This window comes from Coregonus clupeaformis, chromosome 1, assembly GCF_020615455.1.
Source record: "Coregonus clupeaformis isolate EN_2021a chromosome 1, ASM2061545v1, whole genome shotgun sequence".
NCBI lineage: Eukaryota > Metazoa > Chordata > Actinopteri > Salmoniformes > Salmonidae > Coregonus > Coregonus clupeaformis.
The window spans coordinates 71,243,677-71,268,183 of NC_059192.1; the positions used below are offsets into that span (position 1 = coordinate 71,243,677).

The 24,507-nt window shown below is 46.6% G+C and overlaps 1 protein-coding gene across 2 annotated transcripts in view; it reads right to left on the minus strand.

Annotated features, from left to right (window-relative positions):
* LOC121576289 (disks large homolog 5-like) overlaps positions 1–24,507 on the minus strand; it is a 104,901-nt gene that overhangs the window by 7,620 nt on the left and 72,774 nt on the right. Inside the window, exons 14-31 of one of the 2 annotated variants that reach the window (XM_045222541.1) lie at positions 24,285–24,417; positions 23,931–24,058; positions 23,621–23,796; positions 23,127–23,230; positions 22,216–22,308; positions 19,498–19,968; positions 18,429–19,214; positions 18,048–18,174; positions 17,587–17,734; positions 15,686–15,813; positions 14,880–14,966; positions 13,646–13,823; positions 8,163–8,240; positions 7,171–7,333; positions 5,473–5,606; positions 5,199–5,363; positions 4,617–4,806; positions 535–683 (exon numbers count right to left, since the gene is read on the minus strand). In XM_045222541.1, the coding sequence (XP_045078476.1) occupies positions 535–683; positions 4,617–4,806; positions 5,199–5,363; positions 5,473–5,606; positions 7,171–7,333; positions 8,163–8,240; positions 13,646–13,823; positions 14,880–14,966; positions 15,686–15,813; positions 17,587–17,734; positions 18,048–18,174; positions 18,429–19,214; positions 19,498–19,968; positions 22,216–22,308; positions 23,127–23,230; positions 23,621–23,796; positions 23,931–24,058; positions 24,285–24,417 (3,438 nt within the window). The remainder of the gene's footprint in view (positions 1–534; positions 684–4,616; positions 4,807–5,198; positions 5,364–5,472; positions 5,607–7,170; positions 7,334–8,162; positions 8,241–13,645; positions 13,824–14,879; positions 14,967–15,685; positions 15,814–17,586; positions 17,735–18,047; positions 18,175–18,428; positions 19,215–19,497; positions 19,969–22,215; positions 22,309–23,126; positions 23,231–23,620; positions 23,797–23,930; positions 24,059–24,284; positions 24,418–24,507) is intronic. The other variant, XM_041889385.2, reaches the window with a different exon arrangement.

Genomic DNA, 24,507 nt, shown 5'->3' on the forward strand with positions numbered 1-24,507 from the left:
GTCTTTCAGCATGACAATGATCCCAAACACACCGCCCGGGCAACGAAGGAGTGGCTTCGTAAGAAGCATTTCAAGGTCCTGGAGTGGCCTAGCCAGTCTCCAGATCTCAACCCCATAGAAAATCTTTGGAGGGAGTTGAAAGTCCATGTTGCCCAGCGACAGCCCCAAAACATCACTGCTCTAGAGGAGATCTGCATGGAGGAATGGGCCAAAATACCAGCAACAGTGTGTGAAAACCTTGTGAAGACTTACAGAAAACGTTTCACCTGTGTCATTGCCAACAAAGGGTATATAACAAAGTATTGAGAAACTTTTGTTATTGACCAAATACTTATTTTCCACCATAATATGCAAATAAATTCATTAAAAATCCTACAATGTGATTTTCTGGAGAAAAAAAATCTCATTTTGTCTGTCATAGTTGACGTGTACCTATGATGAAAATTACAGGCCTCTCTCATCTTTTTAAGTGGGAGAACTTGCACAATTGGTGGCTGACCTAAATACTTTTTTTCCCCACTGTAGTTTCGGTACCTGATATAAAAACCATCTCCTGGTGAGTCTTTGAGCATGGTGAACTCATCCAGACGATGTTGGACTTTAAACGTGACCGTTTCAGCCGGTTTCAACATCTCCAGGTAAGCCTCTTCTGCAGTCTTATTCTTCATGTTGACACCATTGTACTGTTGAAAAACATCAATTCAATATTGAGCAAAATAATAATAGAAATGTTTGTGAATCTCTGAATAGTTTGCTAACATCAAATTAACTGTACATAAAAAAAAATGGAATAGGTAGCTAGCTTGAAAAAAGGTATGTTTGAGTAACTCTGCCTCTACTTCAGAGCTACACACGGCCCAGGGAGTCTGTATGTACAGTTGAAGTCGGAAGTTTACATACACTTAGGTTGGAGTCACTGGAGTCATTAAAACTCAAACTGAAGGTACCACGTTAATCTGTACAAACAATAGTATAAACACCATGGGACCACGCAGCCATCATACCGCTCAGCAAGGAAGAAGCCACTGCTCCAAAACCGCCATTAAAAAGCCAGACTACGGTTTGCAACTGCACATGGGGACAAAGATCGTAACATTTGACCCAAGTTAAACAATTTAAAGGCAATGCTACCAAATACTAATTGAGTGTATGTAAACATCTGACCCACTGGGAATGTGAAATAAAAGCTGAAATAAATAATTCTCTCTACTATTATTCTGACATTTCACATTCTTAAAATAAAGTGGTGATCCTAACTGACCTAAGACAGGGAATTTTTACTAGGATTACATTTCAGGAATGGTGAAAAACTGAGTTTAAATGTATTTGGCTAAGGTGTATGTAAACTTCCGACTTCAACTGTACAGTCGTGGACAAAAGTTTTGAGAATGACACAAATTCTAATTTTCACAAAGTCTGCGGCCTCAGTTCTGATGATGGCAATTTGCATATACTCCTGAATGTCATGAAGAGTGATCAGATGAATTGCAAAGTCCCTCTTTGCCATGAAAATGAATTTAATCCCCAAAAAACATTTCCACTGCATTTCAGCCCTGCCACAAAAGGACCAGCTGCCATCATGTCAATGATTCTCTCATTAACACAGGTGAGAGTGTTGATGAGGACAAGGCTGGAGATCACTCTGTCATGCTGATTGAGTTAGAATAACAGACTGGAAGCTTTAAAAGGAGGGTGGTGCTTGAAATCATTGTTCTTCCTCTGTTAACCATGGTTACCTGCAAGGAAACGTGTGCCGTCATCATTGCTTTGCACAAATAGGGCTTCACAGGCAAGGATATTGCTGCTAGTAAGATTGCACCTAAATCAACCATTTATCGGATCATCAAGAACTTCAAGGAGAGAGGTTGAATTGTTGTGAAGAAGGCGTCAGGGTGCCCAAGAAAGTCCAGCAAGCGCCAGGACCGTCTCCTAAAGTTGATTCAGCTGCGGGATCGGGGAACCATCAGTGCAGAGCTTGCTCAGGAATGGCAGCAGGCAGGTGTGAGTGCATCTGCACGCACAGTGAGGCAAATACTTTTGGAGGATGGCCTGGTGTCAAGAAGGGCAGAAAATAAGCCACTTCTCTCCAGGAAAAACATCAGGGACAGACTGATATTCTGCAAAAGGTACAGGGATTGGACTGCTGAGGACTGGGGTAAAGTCATTTTCTCTGATGAATCCCCTTTCCGATTGTTTGAGGCATCCGGAAAACACCTTGTCCGGAGAAGACAAGGTGAGCGCTACCATCAGTCCTGTGTCATGCCAACAGTAAAGCCTCCTGAGACCATTCATGTGTGGGGTTGCTTCTCAGCCAAGGGAGTGGGCTCACACACAATTTTGCCTAAGAACACAGCTATGAATAAAGAATGGTACCAACACATCCTCCGAGAGCAACTTCTCCAACCATCCAAGAACAGTTTGGTGACGACCAATGCCTTTTCCAGCATGATGGAGCACCTTGCCATAAGGCAAAAGTGATAACTAAGTGGCTCAGGGAACAAAACATCGACATTTTGGGTCCATGGCCAGGAAATTCCCCAGACCTTCATCCCATTGAGAACTTGTGGTCGATCCTCAAGAGGTGGGTGGACAAACAAAAACCCACAAATTCTGACAAACTCCAAGCATTGATTATGCAAGAATGGGCTGCCATCAGTCAGGATGTGGCCCAGAAGTTAATTGACAGCATACCAGGGCGGATTGCAGAGGTCTTGAAAAAGAAGGGTCAACACTGCAAATATTGACTCTTTGCATAAACTTAATGTAATTGTCAATAAAAGCCCTGGACACTTATGGAATGCTTGTAATTATACTTCAGTATACCATAGTAACATCTGACACAAATATCTCATAACACTGAAGCATTGAACTTTGTGAAGACCAATACTTGTGTCATTCTCAAAACTTTTGACCATGACTGTATATAGTGCTGCTTGGAAGTATGTGAACCCTACAGGGCTGGTCATTATTTTGCTATAAAATATTAAAATAAACATCTAAACCCCAATTCGTAATAAAGACATTCCAAGTAAATGACAGAAACCAAGAAATATGATATATTTTCATTGTTTATTTAACAAAAGTGGTTTATTTAACAGAAACTCAAATTTGATGTGTGCAAAAATATGTGAACCCCTTCAGTCAATAGCTTGTGGCACCTCCATTAGCAGCGATAACTTGGACTAAATGTCTCCTATAGCCAGTAACCAGTCTCTGACATCTGTTTTGAGAGATTTTTGCCCACTCCTTACAGAACCAATTGAGTTAGGTTTGAGGGGTGTCTGGCATGAACTGCCCGCTTCAGGTCCTGCCACAGCATCTCGATTGGATTTAGGTCAGGACTTTGACTTGGCCAATCCAAAACACACATTTTCTTTCTCCTGAGCAATTCTTTGGTAGATTTGCTTGAGTGCTTTGCGTCGTTGTCTTGTTGGAAGACCCATTTTCGGCCCAGCTTTAGCTCCTTGACTGATGGCCTGACGTTCTGTTCAAGAATCTCCTGGTATACCTCAGAATTCATGGTTCCCTTAATGACGTGGAGTCGTCCAGGTCCAGAGGAGGAAAAGCAGCCCCAGATCTTGACCTTGCCACCCCCATGCTTGACTGTTGGGATAAGGTTATTTTGGTGGTAGACAGTGTTGGGTTTTCGCCAAACATAGCGGTGTTGACTGTGACCAAAATTGTCAATTTTGGACTCATCGGTCCAGAGAATGGACTTCCAGAAATCTTCAGGTTTGTCCAAGTGGTCTCTGGCAAAGTTAAGATGGGCAGTTTAGTTCTTTTTTGACAGCAGATGCTTCTTCCTAGCAACCCTCCCATGAATGGCATTTTGATTCAGTGTTCTTCTTATTGTTGAAGCATGCACAGTTACCTGAGATGCAACAAGGGAGGTCTGCAAATCTCTAGAGGTTATGTTTGGGTTGGCTTTTACCTGATTTATTATTGTTCTTGTGGCTCTTGGGGATATTTTGGAAGGGCGTCCACTTCTAGACCGAGTTGCTGTCATGTTAAATGCTCTCCATTTGTAAATTATTTGCCTCACAGTGGACTGATGGAGCTCAAATCTTTTTGAGATGATTTTATAGCCTTCCCAAGACTGATGTGCTCTCACTACCCTTGTCCTGATGTCCTCTGAGATCTCCTTTCCTCTCGGCATGGTGTGCTTTGCATTCACCTGGATAGGTAACACCAAACTGACCAGGTTTCTTATTACTATTTATCAGAGTCCCGCCCAAACTCTTTCCTAACGATCTCTCCTTTGATTGGTTCATTTGATAGCTAATTATTTACCCACCTGATTCTACTTACCTACTTGATTTAACCAACGCAACTTGGGGTTAACTTATTTTTGCAACTGCACTAATTCCTTTTTAATTTAGTTTTTCTACTACACACATGATTTCATCGGTAGTGGTAAATATAAACCTGTTATGTCAGATCAAAAAGACTGGTTCTGATTAAATGAAGATTTCATGGTAAAAATCTGTAATTGCACAAGGGGTTCACATACTTTCAAGCAGCACTGTACCCGTCGTCCTTCAGACTCTCTACGTATGTACCATACAGGTTACCTCTATACTGTATACTTCACCATACTATACGGCTGTATACTGTACCTCCAGTATTTGGTCTCCAGGCACCAGTCCGTCGGGACACTTGGCAGGGCTGTCATCCTCCAGACTCTCAACGTATATACCATACAGGTTCCCTCCACAGAGCTGCAACCCCAGCTCTCCCTGGGGCTTCTTCAGCCGCACCAGCCTCACCTCTGGGGCCCTGCGAAAACCTGCACCTGGAGAAGATAGCCTGGACAGAGACGGATATACCTCCCACAGTCAGTCTATGTGGCAACCCAATGACCATCATTTCAATTCGGTCAATTCAGGAAGGTAACTGAAATTCCAACTTCCTGAATTGACTGAATTGAAAACTCCCACAGTCAGTCTATCTGGCAACCCAATGACCATCATTTCAATACGGTCAATTCAGGAAGGTAACTGAATTTCCAACTTCCTGAAATGAATGAATATGAATGGAATTGACTTAAACCCTGATGACCACTTTCCACTTAATACTTTGACCATGCTTTGTTCCATACATAATATATATTCAAAATATCATACACATCATTAACTAACACCAAGGAACAGAATGCTCCAGCTGTTGTTTTTTTCCTACAATATAATGACCCCCTGTACCTGAAGGAGCTGTGAGGGCTGGTAGCTGGGCTGGTCTGTTTAGAAGGTGGTGTCATGGTCCCTTCGTCTTGCTCACTCAAGGTGTCGATGACGGAGTGATTGTCTGGGGTGGTGTCTCCGCTGAGCTGGGGGATAAGCTGACCACTGATGGACTCCATACGAGAACTGAAGAGAATGTAATCAAAATCAGTCTCCTATTACCTGGAGTTAGAGAGGTTTCCCAGCTCTGTGTGTGTGTGTGTGTTTCTGTGTGTGCGTGCGTACATGCGCTTACCTGGAGCGTGAGTGGTTTCCCAGCTGGAACATGTGTGGGTTGTACTGAGCCAGGATTGTGATGGTGTCACACTGCTGACCAATCACAAGCCTCGCCTGCTGCTCGTTGGCGTTCCGCAAGTTGATCCCATTAAACTGAAAGAAAGAACAACAGTTAGATTAAGAGAGAGAGAGATGAGTGAGTGAGTGAGTGAGTGAGTGAGAGAGTGAGAGTGACTGAGTGACAGAGAGAGAGAGAGAGGGATGAGCGAGAGGGATGAGAGAGAGAGACAGAGACAGAGAAGAGACAGCGAGAGAGAGAGAGAGAGAGAGAGAGAGAGAGAGAGAGAGAGAGAGAGAGAGAGAGAGGGAGAGAGAGAGAGACAGAGAGAGACAGAACGGTAAGAAGAAGAGGGTGAGAGATAGAGTGAGATTAAGATCGAGAATGTGGGTAACTTGCACTTAAACATGTTTTTTGATTTAACGGTGCTACATGTAGAATGTGTCCCCCATGTGGAAGCTAGGTGAATTGCAACAACACTTAGGCTGAAAATAAACAACTCTTCCCCCTCCCCCGCATCCCGTTGCCCCACAACACGGCGGAGACTTTGTGGCTGTGTAATCTAGTAAAAACCACTCGCGCTTGAGTCCTTTACTTACAGTATCGTCTACCAGCTTCAAACAGTTGAAAATACTATATTTTTCATTATTGAAAATATATTTGGGTAGCCTAGGGATAAGAGTGTTGTGCCAGTAACCGAAAGGTCGCTGGTTTGAATACAATCTGCCGATGTGCCCTTGAGCAAGGCACTTTACCATAATTTGCTCCAGGGGCGCCGTACTGCTATGGCTGACCCTGTAAAACAACACATTTCAAATCAAATGTATTAGTCGCGGGTGTAGCGAAATGCCACCGCTGTATGTGACAATACAAAATTAAAATATATATTTCACAGCGATTTAGATGGTACTAGATGGGAGGCAGTGTGCCAATTTGACAACAAGAGCCGGTCCGGCTGAACCATCTTTATGCAATTTTGTGAAACCCTATCATTCCACTATTACTGCAGATATATTAAGGACATTTTCTGAAATTACAATGCAAAAATAGCACATGATGGTTACCTCCTTTAATGATCATGACTTTTTGACATTTAAGTCCATTAGCAGACACTCTTTTCCAGAGCAACTTACAGTAGTGTAATTGTAACGTAAATAAAGCATTCATTTTTATCATTTTTTCGTACTGCTTCCCTGTGGGAATTGAACCAACAACCCTGGCGTTGCAAGCGCCATGCACTACCAACTGTCACGGATTCTGCCAAGACTGCCCTTTCTTCTGGCTCAGGCAGGCTTCGGCGTTCGTCGTCACCGGAGTACTAGCTGCTGCCGATCTATGTTTTATGTTTCTATGTTCATCTGGTTGTGGTCTAGTGTTGCACACCTGTTTCCCATTATAATATTATGTCCTTCCCTATTTAACCTGTTCGCCCCCACTGTGTGTTGTGCGTGTTTGTTTATTGTTACGAGTGTCGTTTGTGAGCGGGTTGCTCCTCCCTGTGTTGGAGGTTTTGCTTGTTTCTTTACTATTCAGTAAAGTAGATTTTCATTTAATTCTGTGTCCTGCGCTTGACTCTGGCCTACCGCATTCCACAGACATTCATGACACCAACTGAGCTACATGGGATTATGACCCAAAATGTAGGTGAGGAAAATATACCTCCAGCAGTTGGTCCCCGTACTCCAGCCGCGCTTGGTGCGCGATGCTTCCTGCCGTCACCTTGGACACGAACACACCCCCATTCTCCCCACTCACTATGGAGATGCCCAGCGGTTCTGCCCCCTTCTGTACCGTCACGTTACGGGGCTCCTCCAGATAGGGCCTTTTAGGAGACCAACAGAAAGAAGAACATTACAAAACCTAATACTGACACACACACACACACACACACACTCACACTCACACTCACACTCACACTCACACTCACACTCACACACACACTCACACACACACACACACACACACACACACACACACACACACACACACACACACACACACACACACACATACACACACAAAACCCATACTGTTAAAACATCCTCAATTTGGCACAATTTGAAATAATACTAAATATCAAAGCCCAATGAAAATGATAAGAAAAAGTACTGACTAGCCTGAATGTGAATGCCTCCTTCTGTTAAAGCGTATTACAACACAGATATAAGCTTTGCATACAAAGGATGTTCCAGCCAGGCTCCAGATCATGTTCCAATCATGCGATCAGACAAAATTCTACAGCACCGGCATGCAATTTTAAGGGTACTAGTGAAAAGCACTGAAGGCACTTTAAAGGAATATAATGTGTATTTTCTGCTTATGTTATAGCTTAGTCTCAACATCTCACTAAGGACTTCTAAAAAGCAAAGGATTAGCGTTGCAAAATGTCAGGATGTTTCGAAGTGGCAAAAAAAACTTTTCGGAATTAATGGGAATTTACATCGAATTTACAATTTGGGGACTTTAAGCACACTGATTGCTTTTCCTCTTGTTCTTATATGCTTCCTGTCATTAATTGAGCCATATTATTTAAAGCATTGCAAATAAAACAGGCAGGTACTTTAACAATGTTAGAAAAATCAAGAGTCCAGCTGTCAATTGAAGCAACAAGAGGCACCCATTACTGTGTGCCTGACTAGTGTAGAACAAACCTCAAGCTCCGTAATGAGGAGAACCTGGGCCTAACAGCCAGAGGCAGGCGGAGAAAGGATCTGTTATAGAACAGATATCTAGAGCAGAGATGCAGAGAGGGAAGAGAGATGGGATAGGAAGGAGAGGGAAGAGAGATGGGATAGGAAGGAGAGGGAAGAGAGATGGGATAGGAAGGAGAGGGAAGAGAGATGGGATAGGAAGGAGAGGGAAGAAAGTGAAAGTGGGGGAGGAGAAGGAAAGATAAGAAAGAGAGGGGAAGACGGAAAAAGAGTGAAGAGGCAAAGGGGGGAAGCAAGAAAGAGAGCGAAGAGAAGGAGAGTATGTCAGGCAGGCAGGCAATATTCAGAGAGAGCTGCAGATAGACAATTGGGAAGGAAAGACAGATTACAGATAAAGTGATAGAAGATGGAGCCGCGCCTTCCACAAACGACGTGGGACACAGCTTCCAGACAGTGATGTTTTACTGCATCACTAACACTAGATCAGCATCAACTCACAGACAGACAGACAGACGAGAGACAGAAAGACAGACAGAAGAGAGACAGGTGGGATATATACATCAACATGTTCCATTGACTGATGAGGCAACAGATAACTATTCAAAGTGATGGGGATGGTACCTCAAAGCATGCGTTTGTGTGACCAACAAAAAAAATCAGCTGGTGGGTGGAGTGAAAACATTATTTCAACCCGTGGGTCGGCTCGCGGTTCAGAACAATCCTATTGTGGGTCTTTAATAAATAAAATGTTTTACAAACCCAGGAACTTGTGTTGCATTGTGTTGCGAATTCCGTTCTGTGAGCGGTGAGGTAGACAGTAGGCTACCAGCCAGGCAGTGAGAGAGTGTGGAGCAGGGAGGCAGTAGGCTACCAGCCACGCAGTGAGAGAGTGTGGAGCAGGGAGGCAGTAGGCTACCAGCCACGCAGTGAGAGAATGTGGAGCAGGGAGGCAGTAGGCTACCAGCCACGCAGTGAGAGAGTGTGGAGCAGGGAGGCAGTAGGCTACCAGCCAGGCAGTGAGAGAGTGTGGAGCAGGGAGGCAGTAGGCTACCAGCCAGGCAGTGAGAGAGTGTGGAGCAGGGAGGCAGTAGGCTACCAGCCAGGCAGTGAGAGAGTGTGGAGCAGGGAGGCAGTAGGCTACCAGCCAGGCAGTGAGAGAGTGTGGAGCAGGGAGGCAGTAGGCTACCAGCCAGGCAGTGAGAGAGTGTGGAGCAGGGAGGCAGTAGGCTACCAGCCAGGCAGTGAGAGAGTGTGGAGCAGGGAGGCAGTAGGCTACCAGCCAGGCAGTGAGAGAGTGTGGAGCAGGGAGGCAGTAGGCTACCAGCCACGCAGTGAGAGAGTGTGGAGCAGGGAGGCAGTAGGCTACCAGCCACGCAGTGAGAGAGTGTGGAGCAGGGAGGCAGTAGGCTACCAGCCAGGCAGTGAGAGAGTGTGGAGCAGGGAGGCAGTAGGCTACCAGCCACGCAGTGAGAGAGTGTGGAGCAGGGAGGCAGTAGGCTACCAGCCACGCAGTGAGAGAGTGTGGAGCAGGGAGGCAGTAGGCTACCAGCCAGGCAGTGAGAGAGTGTGGAGCAGGGAGGCAGTAGGCTACCAGCCACGCAGTGAGAGAATGTGGAGCAGGGAGGCAGTAGGCTACCAGCCAGGCAGTGAGAGAATGTGGAGCAGGGAGGCAGTAGGCTACCAGCCAGGCAGTGAGAGAGTGTGGAGCAGGGAGGCAGTAGGCTACCAGCCACGCAGTGAGAGAGTGTGGAGCAGGGAGGCAGTAGGCTACCAGCCAGGCAGTGAGAGAGTGTGGAGCAGGGAGGCAGTAGGCTACCAGCCACGCAGAGAGAGAGTGTGGAGCAGGGAGGCAGTAGGCTACCAGCCAGGCAGTGAGAGAGTGTGGAGCAGGGAGGCAGTAGGCTACCAGCCACGCAGTGAGAGAGTGTGGAGCAGGGAGGCAGTAGGCTACCAGCCAGGCAGTGAGAGAGTGTGGAGCAGGGAGGCAGTAGGCTACCAGCCACGCAGTGAGAGAGTGTGGAGCAGGGAGGCAGTAGGCTACCAGCCATGCAGTGAGAGAGTGTGGAGCAGGGAGGCAGTAGGCTACCAGCCAGGCAGTGAGAGAGTGTGGAGCAGGGAGGCAGTAGGCTACCAGCCACGCAGTGAGAGAATGTGGAGCAGGGAGGCAGTAGGCTACCAGCCACGCAGTGAGAGAGTGTGGAGCAGGGGAGGCAGTAGGCTACCAGCCAGGCAGTGAGAGAGTGTGGAGCAGGGAGGCAGTAGGCTACCAGCCACGCAGAGAGAGAGTGTGGAGCAGGGAGGCAGTAGGCTACCAGCCAGGCAGTGAGAGAGTGTGGAGCAGGGAGGCAGTAGGCTACCAGCCAGGCAGTGAGAGAGTGTGGAGCAGGGAGGCAGTAGGCTACCAGCCACGCAGTGAGAGAGTGTGGAGCAGGGAGGCAGTAGGCTACCAGCCACGCAGTGAGAGAGTGTGGAGCAGGGAGGCAGTAGGCTACCAGCCAGGCAGTGAGAGAGTGTGGAGCAGGGAGGCAGTAGGCTACCAGCCACGCAGTGAGAGAGTGTGGAGCAGGGAGGCAGTAGGCTACCAGCCAGGCAGTGAGAGAGTGTGGAGCAGGGAGGCAGTAGGCTACCAGCCACGCAGTGAGAGAGTGTGGAGCAGGGAGGCAGTAGGCTACCAGCCACGCAGTGAGAGAATGTGGAGCAGGGAGGCAGTAGGCTACCAGCCACGCAGTGAGAGAGTGTGGAGCAGGGGAGGCAGTAGGCTACCAGCCAGGCAGTGAGAGAGTGTGGAGCAGGGAGGCAGTAGGCTACCAGCCACGCAGAGAGAGAGTGTGGAGCAGGGAGGCAGTAGGCTACCAGCCAGGCAGTGAGAGAGTGTGGAGCAGGGAGGCAGTAGGCTACCAGCCAGGCAGTGAGAGAGTGTGGAGCAGGGAGGCAGTAGGCTACCAGCCACGCAGTGAGAGAGTGTGGAGCAGGGAGGCAGTAGGCTACCAGCCAGGCAGTGAGAGAGTGTGGAGCAGGGAGGCAGTAGGCTACCAGCCACGCAGTGAGAGAGTGTGGAGCAGGGAGGCAGTAGGCTACCAGCCACGCAGTGAGAGAGTGTGGAGCAAGGAGGCAGTAGGCTACCAGCCAGGCAGTGAGAGAGTGTGGAGCAGGGAGGCAGTAGGCTACCAGCCAGGCAGTGAGAGAGTGTGGAGCAGGGAGGCAGTAGGCTACCAGCCACGCAGTGAGAGAGTGTGGAGCAGGGAGGCAGTAGGCTACCAGCCAGGCAGTGAGAGAGGGTGGAGCAGGGAGGCATTAGGCTACCAGCCACGCAGTGAGAGAATGTGGAGCAGGGAGGCAGTAGGCTACCAGCCACGCAGTGAGAGAGTGTGGAGCAGGGAGGCAGTAGGCTACCAGCCAGGCAGTGAGAGAGGGTGGAGCAGGGAGGCAGTAGGCTACCAGCCACGCAGTGAGAGAATGTGGAGCAGGGAGGCAGTAGGCTACCAGCCACGCAGTGAGAGAGTGTGGAGCAGGGAGGCAGTAGGCTACCAGCCAGGCAGTGAGAGAGTGTGGAGCAGGGAGGCAGTAGGGCTACCAGCCACGCAGTGAGAGAGTGTGGAGCAGGGAGGCAGTAGGCTGCCAGCCAGGCAGTGAGAGAGTGTGGAGCAGGGAGGCAGTAGGCTACCAGCCACGCAGTGAGAGAGTGTGGAGCAGGGAGGCAGTAGGCTACCAGCCACGCAGTGAGAGAATGTGGAGCAGGGAGGCAGCAGGGAGGCAGTAGGCTACCAGCCAGGCAGTGAGAGAGTGTGGAGCAGGGAGACAGTAGGCTACCAGCCACGCAGTGAGAGAGTGTGGAGCAGTTGGCAGTAGGCTACCAGCCACGCAGTGAGAGAGTGTGGAGCAGGGAGGCAGTAGGCTACCAGCCACGCAGTGAGAGAGTGTGGAGCAGGGAGACAGTAGGTTACCAGCCACGCAGTGAGAGAGTGTGGAGCAGGGAGGCAGTAGGCTACCAGCCAGGCAGTGAGAGAGTGTGGAGCAGGGAGACAGTAGGCTACCAGCCAGGCAGTGAGAGAGTGTGGAGCAGGGAGGCAGTAGGCTACCAGCCAGGCAGTGAGAGAGTGTGGAGCAGGGAGGCAGTAGGCTACCAGCCAGGCAGTGAGAGAGTGTGGAGCAGGGAGGCAGTAGGCTACCAGCCAGGCAGTGAGAGAGTGTGGAGCAGGGAGGCAGTAGGCTACCAGCCACGCAGTGAGAGAGTGTGGAGCAGGGAGACAGTAGGCTACCAGCCAGGCAGTGAGAGAGTGTGGAGCAGGGAGGCAGTAGGCTACCAGCCAGGCAGTGAGAGAGTGTGGAGCAGGGAGGCAGTAGGCTACCAGCCAGGCAGTGAGAGAGTGTGGAGCAGGGAGGCAGTAGGCTACCAGCCACGCAGAGAGAGAGTGTGGAGCAGGGAGGCAGTAGGTGTGGAGCAGGGACTGTCTCTTTGTGTGATGCTGAAACATTCTAATTGGTCCACGTGCAGAGCTATGTTCCGTCCCCCCACCCCACATGACAATACATTGCCAAGTTGACTTTCCCTAGCTAGCCTAGCTCACGCGAAAATGGCTAACGTAACCAGAGAAATAAAAAGAAAGGGAATACACCATCGTGGAAAAAAGTGCTGGCGAGTGAAATCCCTGGTCACTGTGGACAAGGACAACAACCCAGTAGATGGATGGCTTATACAGCCTGCAAAAAGTGTCCAGAAGGTATTTGTTTACAATAATTTAGTTAATTATCAATTTGTTCATTTAGACCATACATACGCTATATAAAACCGGTGCAGCTGGTGAAAGTTTGAGTATAGCCAACTAAATACATTTATTTTTGTAGGCTATATTCAATTCTGGGAATTGTTCATTTAAGTTTCAATTAAACTATTTGATTATCTAAACAATATTGAATGTAGAGGTATTGTTTTGTTATGTCGGCTATATGCTTTCATTAGGTAAGAAGGCTAATTAGAAGGCGATTTGAGTTGTCAATGTGCCGCATCGCATTGTGAAGAAAATAAGATATTGTTCTTAATTCATGGCATGGTTTCCTTTTATCCAAATGTTGAATAGACATGCAGACAAATGAATTAATGCAGGGAAGGGGAATAAAATCATACTACTCTGGAGTCATAAAAACAATTAAATACATTGATATTATTTTGTGAGTCACAGATCAGCTCTCGGAACTATTCTATGCGGGTGGGTCGGGTTGCAGAGAATAATGTGTCCTGATGTGGGGTATTGGATGGGGCTCGGAATGGATGTGGCAGGCACGGGGCGGGTGTGGCTCCAAAAAACTGACCCATGTAGGACTCTAGTGTGCTGATTGTGTGTGTGCCCATGTGCATGCGCGCACATGTGTGGCTGTGTGCATGTGTGTGTGCGTGTGTGGATGTGTGCGTGCGTGCATGTGTGTCTATGTGTGTGTGTGTGTGTTTTCACGCTGTGTATGCGTGCGTGCATGCGTGTTTGTACCTGTCATTCCGTCGGTCCCCTATTAGAGCAGGGCTGACTGATATCCTGGGCTGGCTGGCGCTGGTGGAGATAGAGCTCTGTGATTGGCTGCTGGCGAAGGATGTTGTCTCTAGGTTGACGGGGGACATGGGAGGAGTGGAGTGGGACAGGGAGCTGCACTCTGAGTGGGACAACGACCCTGGTGGGGTGACGGTGAGAGGAGGGTGACATGGTGGAAGAAAGGAGAGGGAGGAGAAACAAAGTTACTACTGTGTTGTCATCCCATAGGTTATTAATGTGTTGTCATCCCATAGGTTATTAATGTGTTGTCATCCCATAGGTTATTAATGTGTTGTCATCCCATAGGTTATTCATGTGTTGTCATCCCATAGGTTATTCATGTGTTGTCATCCCATAGGTTATTCATGTGTTGTCATCCCATAGGTTATTAATGTGTTGTCATCCCATAGGTTATTAATGTGTTGTCATCCCATAGGTAATTAATGTGTTGTCATCCCATTGGTTACTACTGTGTTGTCATCCCATAGGTTACTACTGTGTTGTCATCCCATAGGTTACTACTGTGTTGTCATCCCATAGGTTACTACTGTGTTGTCATCCCATAGGTTACTACTGTGTTGTCATCCCATAGGTTACTACTGTGTTGTCATCCCATAGGTTACTACTGTGTTGTCATCCCATAGGTTACTACTGTGTTGTCATCCCATAGGTTACTACTGTGTTGTCATCCCATAGGTTATTACGGTGTTGTCATCCCATAGGTTATTACTGTGTTGTCATCCCATAGGTTACTACTGTGTTGTCATCCCATAGGTTACTACTGTGTTGTCATCCCATAGGTTACTACTGTGTTGTCATCCTATAGGTTACTACTGTGTTGTCATCCCATAGGTTACTACTGTGTTGTCATCCCATAGGTTACTACTGTGTTGTCATCCCATAGGTTACTACTGTGTTGTCATCCCATAGGTTATTACGGTGTTGTCATCCCATAGGTTATTACTGTGTTGTCATCACATAGGTTACTACTGTGTTGTCATCCCATGCCTATAGGTAAAGAACTGCTACTTTTGTTACCACATAATTGATGGGCTCATAAAAATAATTCAATCCCTTCAAATACATTCATGAAACACTATTCAATATATACATACATAACTCAATAAGCTCATACACTGACTCTCAGAGGACTGCAAATATGGAGCCTTGTAGCAGCAGGAGAGAAACAACCTACCTCTATCAGACCCTGCAACAGAGCGTGGGTATCGAGTAGGGGGGATTTTAATACGCTCTGCCCGGAACTGTAAATTACCAGAGGAACCTGTCAAGATCATAAACAGATAAGAGGTGAGTTACCAGTAGTAACATACAGACTAACAGTAATAACAACCTCCATCTTAGAGGGGGAAGAAAATGGAAAATCTTACATGTTAATATCATTCATGCCAAGACCATACCATACTAATATACATTTTAGTCATTTAGCAGATGCTCTTATCTTAGCCCCCCGTGGGAATCGAACCCACAACCCTGGCGTTGCAAACGCCATGCTCTACCAACTGAGCTACATCCCTGCCGGCCATTCCCTCCCCTACCCTGGACGACGCTGGGCCAATTGTGCGCCGCCCCATGGGTCTCCCGGTCGCGGCCGGCTACGATAGAGCCTGTATTCGAACCAGGATCTCTACTGGCACAGCTAGCACTGCGATGCAGTGCCTTAGACCACTGCGCCACTCGGGAGACACGATAGTAAAAGGACTACATGTATGATCCCGTGTGGCTCAGTTGGAAGAGCATTGCGCTCCAACGCCAGGGTTGTGGGTTCGATTCCCATGGGGGACCAGTACAGGAAAGAAAGTACAAAAATATATCCACTCACTACTGTAAGTCGCTCTGGATAAGAGCGTCTGCTAAAGTGTAAATGATTCCTGTGCTCATGGTGTAAAAATCAAATTATCTTCGGCTCAATAAAGTTTGTATTTATTCATTAATTTGTTTGTTCATTCACGCATGCATTCATTAATTTGTTCATTCACTGACCCAGTCTGGCACTGGAGGGCAGGGAGTTGGTGCTGTGTGGTGCCTGGCTATGGGACGATGAATCTGACGTTAAGTCACCAGATCGCTTTTGGCTCAAGTCCAGGCTCAGACGACCTTGGTGCTGGGGACTTTAGGAGAAGAACAGAGTCATCAGATTAATGCAGCCAATTATTACATATCTATGTTTAGCTACACTGCTCAAAAAAATAAAGGTAAAACTAAAATAACACATCCTAGATCTGAATGAATGAAATAATCTTATTAAATACTTTTTTCTTTACATAGTTGAATGTGCTGACAACAAAATCACACAAAAAATTATCAATGGAAATCAAATTTATCAACCCATGGAGGTATGGATTTGGAGTCACCCTCAAAATTAAAGTGGAAAACCACACTACAGGCTGATCCAACTTTGATGTAATGTCCTTAAAACAAGTCAAAATGAGGCTCAGTAGTGTGTGTGGCCTCCACGTGCCTGTATGACCTCCCTACAACGCCTGGGCATGCTCCTGATGAGGTGGCGGATGGTCTCCTGAGGGATCTCCTCCCAGACCTGGACTAAAGCATCCGCCAACTCCTGGACAGTCTGTGGTGCAACGTGGCGTTGGTGGATGGAGCGAGACATGATGTCCCAGATGTGCTCAATTGGATTCAGGTCTGGGTAATGGGCGGTCCATAGCATCAATGCCTTCCTCTTGCAGGAACTGCTGACACACTCCAGCCACATGAGGTCTAGCATTGTCTTGCATTAGGAGGAACCCAGGGCCAACCGCACCAGCATATGGTCTCACAAGGGGTCTGAGGATCTCATCTCGGTACCTAATGGCAGTCAGGCTACCTCTGGCGAGCACATGGAGGGCTGTGCGGCCCCCCAAAGAAATGCCACCCCACACCATGACTGACCCACCGCCAAACCGGTCATGCTGGAGGATGTTGCAGGCAGCAGAACGTTCTCCACGGCATCTCCAGACTCTGTCACGTCTGTCACATGTGCTCAGTGTGAACCTGCTTTCATCTGTGAAGAGCACAGGGCGCCAGTGGCGAATTTGCCAATCTTGGTGTTCTCTGGCAAATGCCAAACGTCCTGCACGGTGTTGGGCTGTAAGCACAACCCCCACCTGTGGACGTCGTGCCCTCATGCCACCCTCATGGAGTCTGTTTCTGACCGTTTGAGCAGACACATGCACATTTGTGGCCTGCTGGAGGTCATTTTGCAGGGCTCTGGCAGTGCTCCTCCTGCTCCTCCTTGCACAAAGGCGGAGGTAGCAGTCCTGCTGCTGGGTTGTTGCCCTCCTACGGCCTCCTCCACGTCTCCTGATGTACTGGCCTGTCTCCTGGTAGCGCCTCCATGCTCTGGACACTACGCTGATAGACACAGCAAACCTTCTTGCCACAGCTCGCATTGATGTGCCATCCTGGATGAGCTGCACTACCTGAGCCACTTGTATGGGTTGTAGACTCCGTCTTATGCTACCACTAGAGTGAAAGCACCGCCAGCATTCAAAAGTGACCAAAACATCAGCCAGGAAGCATAGGAACTGAGAAGTGGTCTGTGGTCACCACCTGCAAAACCAGTCCTTTATTGGGGGTGTCTTGCTAATTGCCTATAATTTCCACCTGTTGTCTATTCCATTTGCACAACAGCATGTGAAATGTATTGTCAATCAGTGTTGCTTCCTAAGTGGACAGTTTGATTTCACAGAAGTGTGATTGACTTGGAATTACATTGTGTTGTTTAAGTGTTCCCTTTATTTTTTTGAGCAGTGCATATTGTAAGATCTAGATCATTAAGAACATTGTTGACATGAAGTTCCGGTTTTAATTACTGCCTTTGAATCAGGGACTGATTCAGACCTGGGATACCTGGAATTGGCTTGGAATTGAGGAGGGGTATCTACCTGGGGTGAGAGTGTGAGTGGTTGCCTGAGGTGGGTGCAGGAGGACAGTTGTTGTTAGTGTGAACATCATGACTCCAGGCGGTATAGACTGGGTTCCTCATCACAGCGGTGACAGCAGGACATGGGGCTAGACCTCTGTGTCCGGGATCTGGATGACCAAAAACAGCGACATTTACATTTTAGTCATTTAGCAGACGCTCTTCTACGTTTTACCATGCAATAAGGTAAAAAAGACACATGATCACAATATTCACAATTCAAAATAGCCGCTATCTGTGAAATCAGGGCAAGTAAGAGTTAAGAAAACAGGAAATGAAAGCGATCAGGTGCAATATCACACCTGTACTGAAACACAGTTCAGTGAGTGGACAAAATAATATTAGAAAAAACATCTTTAATGGCCGTACAGAGATAATCTAATATACAATTACTTGTTCAGATAGTTGTAACAGGAGACTTACGTGCAGCCATTGTGCTGCTGTATCCTGGTGGTACCAAAGGCATGCTGTAACGATGGGAACGCGTGGGACAGAAACGCACCAAGTCCACCGGCTCTGGAGACGCCTCGTCCTTAGAGACATTCTGGACCTACAGTAAAGACAGATAGGAACTATCAGCTCTAGTAACACACACTGACACTAAATGCAGTGTGTGGAAAACAAAGGAGTTTATTGTATAGTGAATATTTGTTGAGTGTAATAGCGAATCAATAAGAATATCAACATCGTATCAAAAGGAAACTTGGAAAGTTTGGCAAAGCACAGCCACAGGGCTCAATTACTTAATCAACCAAACAACCAATCAATAAATCAACCAATCAATCATTCAGGGATGTTCATTACCTGGATAGGGATGTGGATGTGTAGAGGGGTCATGTTCCGGCGTAACGCAGGGGCTGATTTGGGCCGGTACCTTCTCCTGTCCCTGTCCAGCTCCTCCCCCCTCTGCCTGCCTACATCCTCATCACATGACTTCCTGGAGCTGATAATTGGCTGCTTCCCCTCTCCAGGAGGGTCTATGTAGTAATGTTGCTTCTCACTGTCCCTGTCTCTGTCTCGATCTCGACTTTCTCTGTCTCGGTCCCTCTCTCTGTCTCTTTCCCCATCTCTGTCCCAATCTCTGTCTTTCGCTCTGTCTCGACCCTCCAGCCCCCCCCCCTCCTGTTGTTTGCCCACCAGGGGTAGGCCACCTTGTGCCTGGCCCGGGGTGGTTGGAGGGGTGCCTGTCCCTGTGGTGATGGTGGAGTCCGAGGCAGAGCTGGTCTGATGGCGGTGTTTGAACCTGAACGAATCGCTCCTCTGAGGCAGGGTGGGAGGGGTCTGCCCTATCCCCACTCCTGGCCCCGGCCCCACCTCAGACTGAGAGTCCTGCAGGGAGTGTTTTGGTAGCTGGGACAGGGAGAGGTAGTCCAGTTTGGAGGGCGCCTCGGGCCGTTTGAAGGTCTCCGCGTCGAAGATGGACTTCCTCTGCTTGGGCTTCTTATAGATGGAGAGCTGGGCACACTCGGGGATGGACGCACCCACCATGACTTTAGGCCAGGTGCCTCCGCTCGGCTTCTCGCTCTCTGGAGTAGTGGTGTGTCCTTCCTCTCCTCCTCCTCTGTCTCTGTCTCTGTCCAGCAGCGTGCTCTGAATAGAATAGAACCCCGGGGTGGAAATGGAAATGTTAGTCTTACACATAACAACATTACAACACACATTACAAACAATAACGTTCTGGAGCTATTAAATATTAAACTTTACATGCAGTCCAAGAGGGCTGGGGAATGTAGGTAGAGATTGCTAAAAACTACAAAGTAAGCCATGGAAGTCAATCCATCCCTCCATCCATTCTTCCCCTTACCTCCACATCAATCCACCCTTCCAACCATCCATCCATTCCTCCCCCTCCCTCCATCCTTCCAAGACAAACCTGCAGGGTAATACAGTCGGAGGCCACAGGGGTGAAAGTGAGAGGTCGTCTGCTGTGTGACTCCCCTCTCTTGTAGCAGTAGTCCTGGTGGGGCTCTGGGGACCCCAGGGGCCCTGAACTAACTGGGCTGTGCTGCAGACAGCTCCCCCTGTGGGACAGAGAGCGGGAGTACATGGAGCTACTGGAGAATGGCTTGTTGTAATGGCAGAGGGAGCCATCTCTACTGTTGTTGTCTACAATGTCACTCTGACTCCTGTCTTTGTTGTGATGGTTGTGTCTCTCTCCACCACTGGAGCCAATTTCAGGGCAGAACATGTCCGTCTGGGTAGAGCTGTTGTTGTGCTTGGATTTCCGGGAGTGCCAGGAGTGGACCTCCGGGCAGGAGTGGAGCAAGCGGCAGTTGGAGGTCTTCTCTGAGGCGTCTCGCAGGTTTTCGAAGATACTCTGGCCGGAGCAACTCTGTGGGAGGAACTGCGTGAGGGGCAAACAAGAGGTCATTACAGTCAACGCATCGTTTCCACTCAGGTTGTTCATAGTCCTAAAGTTTGTGACCGGGAAACATTTACAGTGCCTTCAGAAAGAAGAAGACTTATTCCACATTTTCATTTTATGTTACAGCCTGAATTCAAAATGGATTTCTCACACAACATCCCATAATGAACTCTGGTGGCAGGTAGCCAAGTGGTTAGGAGTGTTGGGCCAGTAACTGAAAGGTGGCTGGTTCAAATCCCTGAACCAAAAAATCTGTCAATGTGCCCTTGAGCAAGGCACTTAACCCTTATTGCTCCAGGGTTGCTGTCAATAATGGCTCTCCGAGGGTGTCTCAGGGGGAGTGGGATTTGCAAAATACAAACTTGTACATGTGTGAAATAGGACAAATGTAAGCCCCACCTAGTTATCTTATGACAAAGTGAAAACATGTTTTTATACATTTTTGCTAATTTATTGAAAATGATATACAGTAATATTTCATTTACATAAGTATTCACACCCCTGAGCAAATACTCTATAGAAGCGCCGAGTTGTCTTGGGTATGTCTACATCAGCTTTGCACATCTGGATTTGGGGATTTTCTCCCATTCTTCCTTGCAGATTTTCTCAAGTTCTAAGCTAGATGGGGAGTAGCAGTGAACAGCAATCTTCAAGTCTTTCCACAAATGTTCAATGGGATTCAAGTCTGGGCTTTGGCTGGGCCACTCAAGGACTTTCACATTCTTGTTCTGAAGCCATTTCAGCATTGCTTTGGCTGTATGCTTGGGGTCATTGTCCTGTTGGAACGTAAATCTTCATCCCAGTCTAAGGTCGTTTGCACTCTGAAGCAGGTTTCATCAAGTATTTTCCTGTATTTGGCTCAATTGTTCTTTCTATCCTTACCAGTCTCCCAATCCCTGCCGCTGAAAAGCATCCCCATAGCATGACGCTGCCACCACCATGCTTCACGTCAGGATGGTGTTCATTTTTTTACATTTTAGTCATTTAGCAGACGCTCTTATCCAGAGCGACTTACAGTTAGTGAGTGCATACATTTTCATACTGGCCAAAGAGTTCAATTTTTGTCTCATCAGACCACAGAATATTTTGCCTTATGCACTCAGAGACTTTCACGTGCCTTTCTGAAAACTCCAGGCGTGCTGTCATGTTGCCTTTTTCTCAGCAGTGGCTTCTGTCTGGCCACTCTCCCATAAAGCCTAGATTGTTGAATTGCTGTAGAGACTGTTGTCCTTCTGGCAGGTTCTCCCATCTCAGCCAAGGAACTCTGGGTTCTTGGTCACCTCTCTGACCAAGGTCTTTCTTGCCCGGTGCTCAGTTTGGTCAGACGGCCAGCTCTAGGCAGAGACTAGGTAGTTCCATATTTTTTCAATTTCCCAATGATGGAGACCACTGTCCTCTTGGAAACTTTGAACACTCTAGCAATTGTTTCATACCATTCCCCAGATATATGCCTCATCACAATTATATCTCAGAGATCTACAGACAGTTCCTTGGACTTCATGGTATAGTTTCTGCTCTGACATAAACTGTCAACTGTGGGACCTTATATAGACAGGTGTGTTTCTTTCTAAATCATGTCCAAACAATTGAATTGGCCGCAGGGGACTCCAATCAAGTTGTAGTGACATCTCAAGGATGATCAAAGGAAATTAGATGCACCTGAGCTCAATTTGGAGTGTCATTGCAAAAGGGGTGTGAATACTTATGTAAATCACGTTGTCATTATGGGGTATTGTTGGTGAGAAAAAAATATATTTAATCAATTTTGAATTCAGGCTGTAACGCAACAAACTGTGGAATAAATGAAATTGTATGAATACTTTCTGAAGGCACTGACTGTTTAAAAAAAATTGAGGAAACATGATTATTACTTGCCCATTACTGGAAGGTACAGTACATGCCAATACAGGTTACTATAACTTAATACCTCAGCTTAATAGACTAAATAAACATTTATTTATAAATAAACATACCAACCAGTTCCAATACAATAATATATTTCTAATTTTCTCAGCCACCATTATCAGTTCAAGATATTCATTCCACAGCTCATGCTAACATCTATCTATTGGATACAGCATTTATAACTGAGCCAGTAGATGAAGACATCCCTAATGGCACCCTATTCCCTATATATTGCATTACTTTTGACCAAAACCGTGGTCAAAAGTAGTGCACTACATAGGGAATAGGGTGGCATTTGGGAGCCACACAGCCTTAACTCACCTTGATGAGAGAGACGCTGAGAGCATCTCTGCAGCTCCGCAGTAAAGCTTCACACTCAGACAGTGACTTGTTATCTAGTGCAATTCCATTTATCTGTGGAGGGGAAAATGAGGTCAGCACTTCGTATCAAAACAATGTTATAGCAGGGAAGCAAGCAGGTCTTCACTTAAATACTCCCAAGTGTGCGTCCCAAATGGCCTCTTATTCCCTATGTAGTACACTACGACTAGGGCTCTGGTTAAAAGTAGTGCACTATATAGGGAATAGGGTGCCATTTGAGACATAGCCCAAATGATTTATAAATGAATACGGTCACCAAGGTAATATGCATGCAAACTGTCTGGGGATCCATGAATTTGTTATGAAATGCAATTAAGATATGATGATGCAAAATTACTATTGGGAGAATCCGGTTGGTCATAAACAACAAGCTGAGATTTGCACACAAAAATATATTATTATCACGTGACCATGTATTTACAATAGAGGTCAGTAATGGTCACCTTCAACTTAGGTCATATATAAGGCTTCATATACATTTTATTTATTTAACCTTTATTTTAAAAGGGAGTCATATTGAGACCCAGGTCTCTTACAAATGAACCCTGCAGAATACAGAAATACACACATCAAATATCAAATGCAATCAATAAATATATAAATAGTAAATACAAAGAAAACACAGATAAACAAAAAACTAAATCATACAAAAAACACAATCCCATTTATTCATAAAGTATGAGTACTAATCTAGGATTAGGTCCCCCCCTAATCATTAATTTTAATCTAAAAGGCAAAACTGATCCTAGATAAGCACTCCTATTCAGAGATGCTTTATGGACACAGGCCCAGTTATAGTAGCAAAACAATATTAGCTTTCATAATAAAAGCAGGTGTAATGTGATACGTACAGCGATGAGTCTATCTCCGACTGTGAGTGAACCCTCCTTGGTTGCTGGAGAGCCCGGAGTGACCCCAGCTACAAACACCCCACTCTCCAGACCTATACCACTGTCTGGAGGAAACAGGGAGGATAACGTCATGTCTTCAGCATACACACATTTTATTAAAAATAACCCAGTATTGTTCTTCAAACGGTTCAATGTAGAACCTTTGAGATTGAGACAAAGGTTTTGTAAAATAACCATTAAAAAGGGTTCTATGCGGCACCCACCAAAAGGGGTTGTAATGATAGCAGAATCATTTTTGGTGCCCTTTTTTTTAATAGTTTGGAATTGGTTCTTTATAGCACCATAAAGGTTCCATTTAGAACCTTATGAGCATGGTTCTTTATAGAACCTTTAAAAAAAGGTTCTATATAGCACCAAAAAGGGATACGCTATGGTTACAAGACAAAGAACACTTATTTGGCACTTGTTTTTAGTGTGTGAGTTTTAGCCGATACCTTTGTATCCTGTGAGGTTGATCTCAATAGGAGTGATTAAGCGTCCTCCCAGAGATTTCCTCCTGCGGACCACCATATTGATCACTCCCTCTCCACTCAGCACTGCCTTCAGAACCTGCTTCCTGTCCTTATTGGTCAGGTCCACATTGTTTATCTTCAACAGCCAATCATTCACTCTGTAGAGAGAAGAGCAACCAATCATTTACTTTGTAGAGAAAAGACGCAACCAAGCAGAGCTGTACACAGTGGATGATTAATAATAACGGTATGTTTTTCAAAAGTAGGAAGAAGGCCATCAAGTGTGATTTACCTTAACCTTCCTTCAGCAATACCTCCTCTGTCCACCTTACTCACAAATATCCCACAGTCTCCTGGTAAATATGGCTCATTTATCCCCTCGGCAACGTCAAAACCAAGTGCTTTTATATCCATGTCCTCCTGAAATAACAACATAAATAAAGCATCATTATTTCCTCATGTTAGCATTAAAAAGGCATATCTTATCTAAAATGGGTCCATGATTTGTTTCTCTGAATATTACTACTGTTTTACTACTTTTACTACTGTATTCATTCTTTGTGGTTCAATTCGATTTGGCAATAGCACAAAGCAATGCATGTGGAATTGGCCAAGGTAAATAGGTTGGTGAGCACTAAACACTTACTCTGTTTTTCTCAAACTCCACAACTTCCGTCTCCCACTCCAAAGAGTCGGTGTCGATGGCTGAATCGTGTGAATTATGAGCCATCAGCTGACGAAAACTTGCCTCCTTTTCCAACTGGTCTTCAATCCTTTCTCTGTGGAAAGAGAGAGAAACTTTGAAAACAACCTTTCCATTTGAAGACCAACTTATAAATGTACAGACAGCCAGTTGTTAGATTCACATT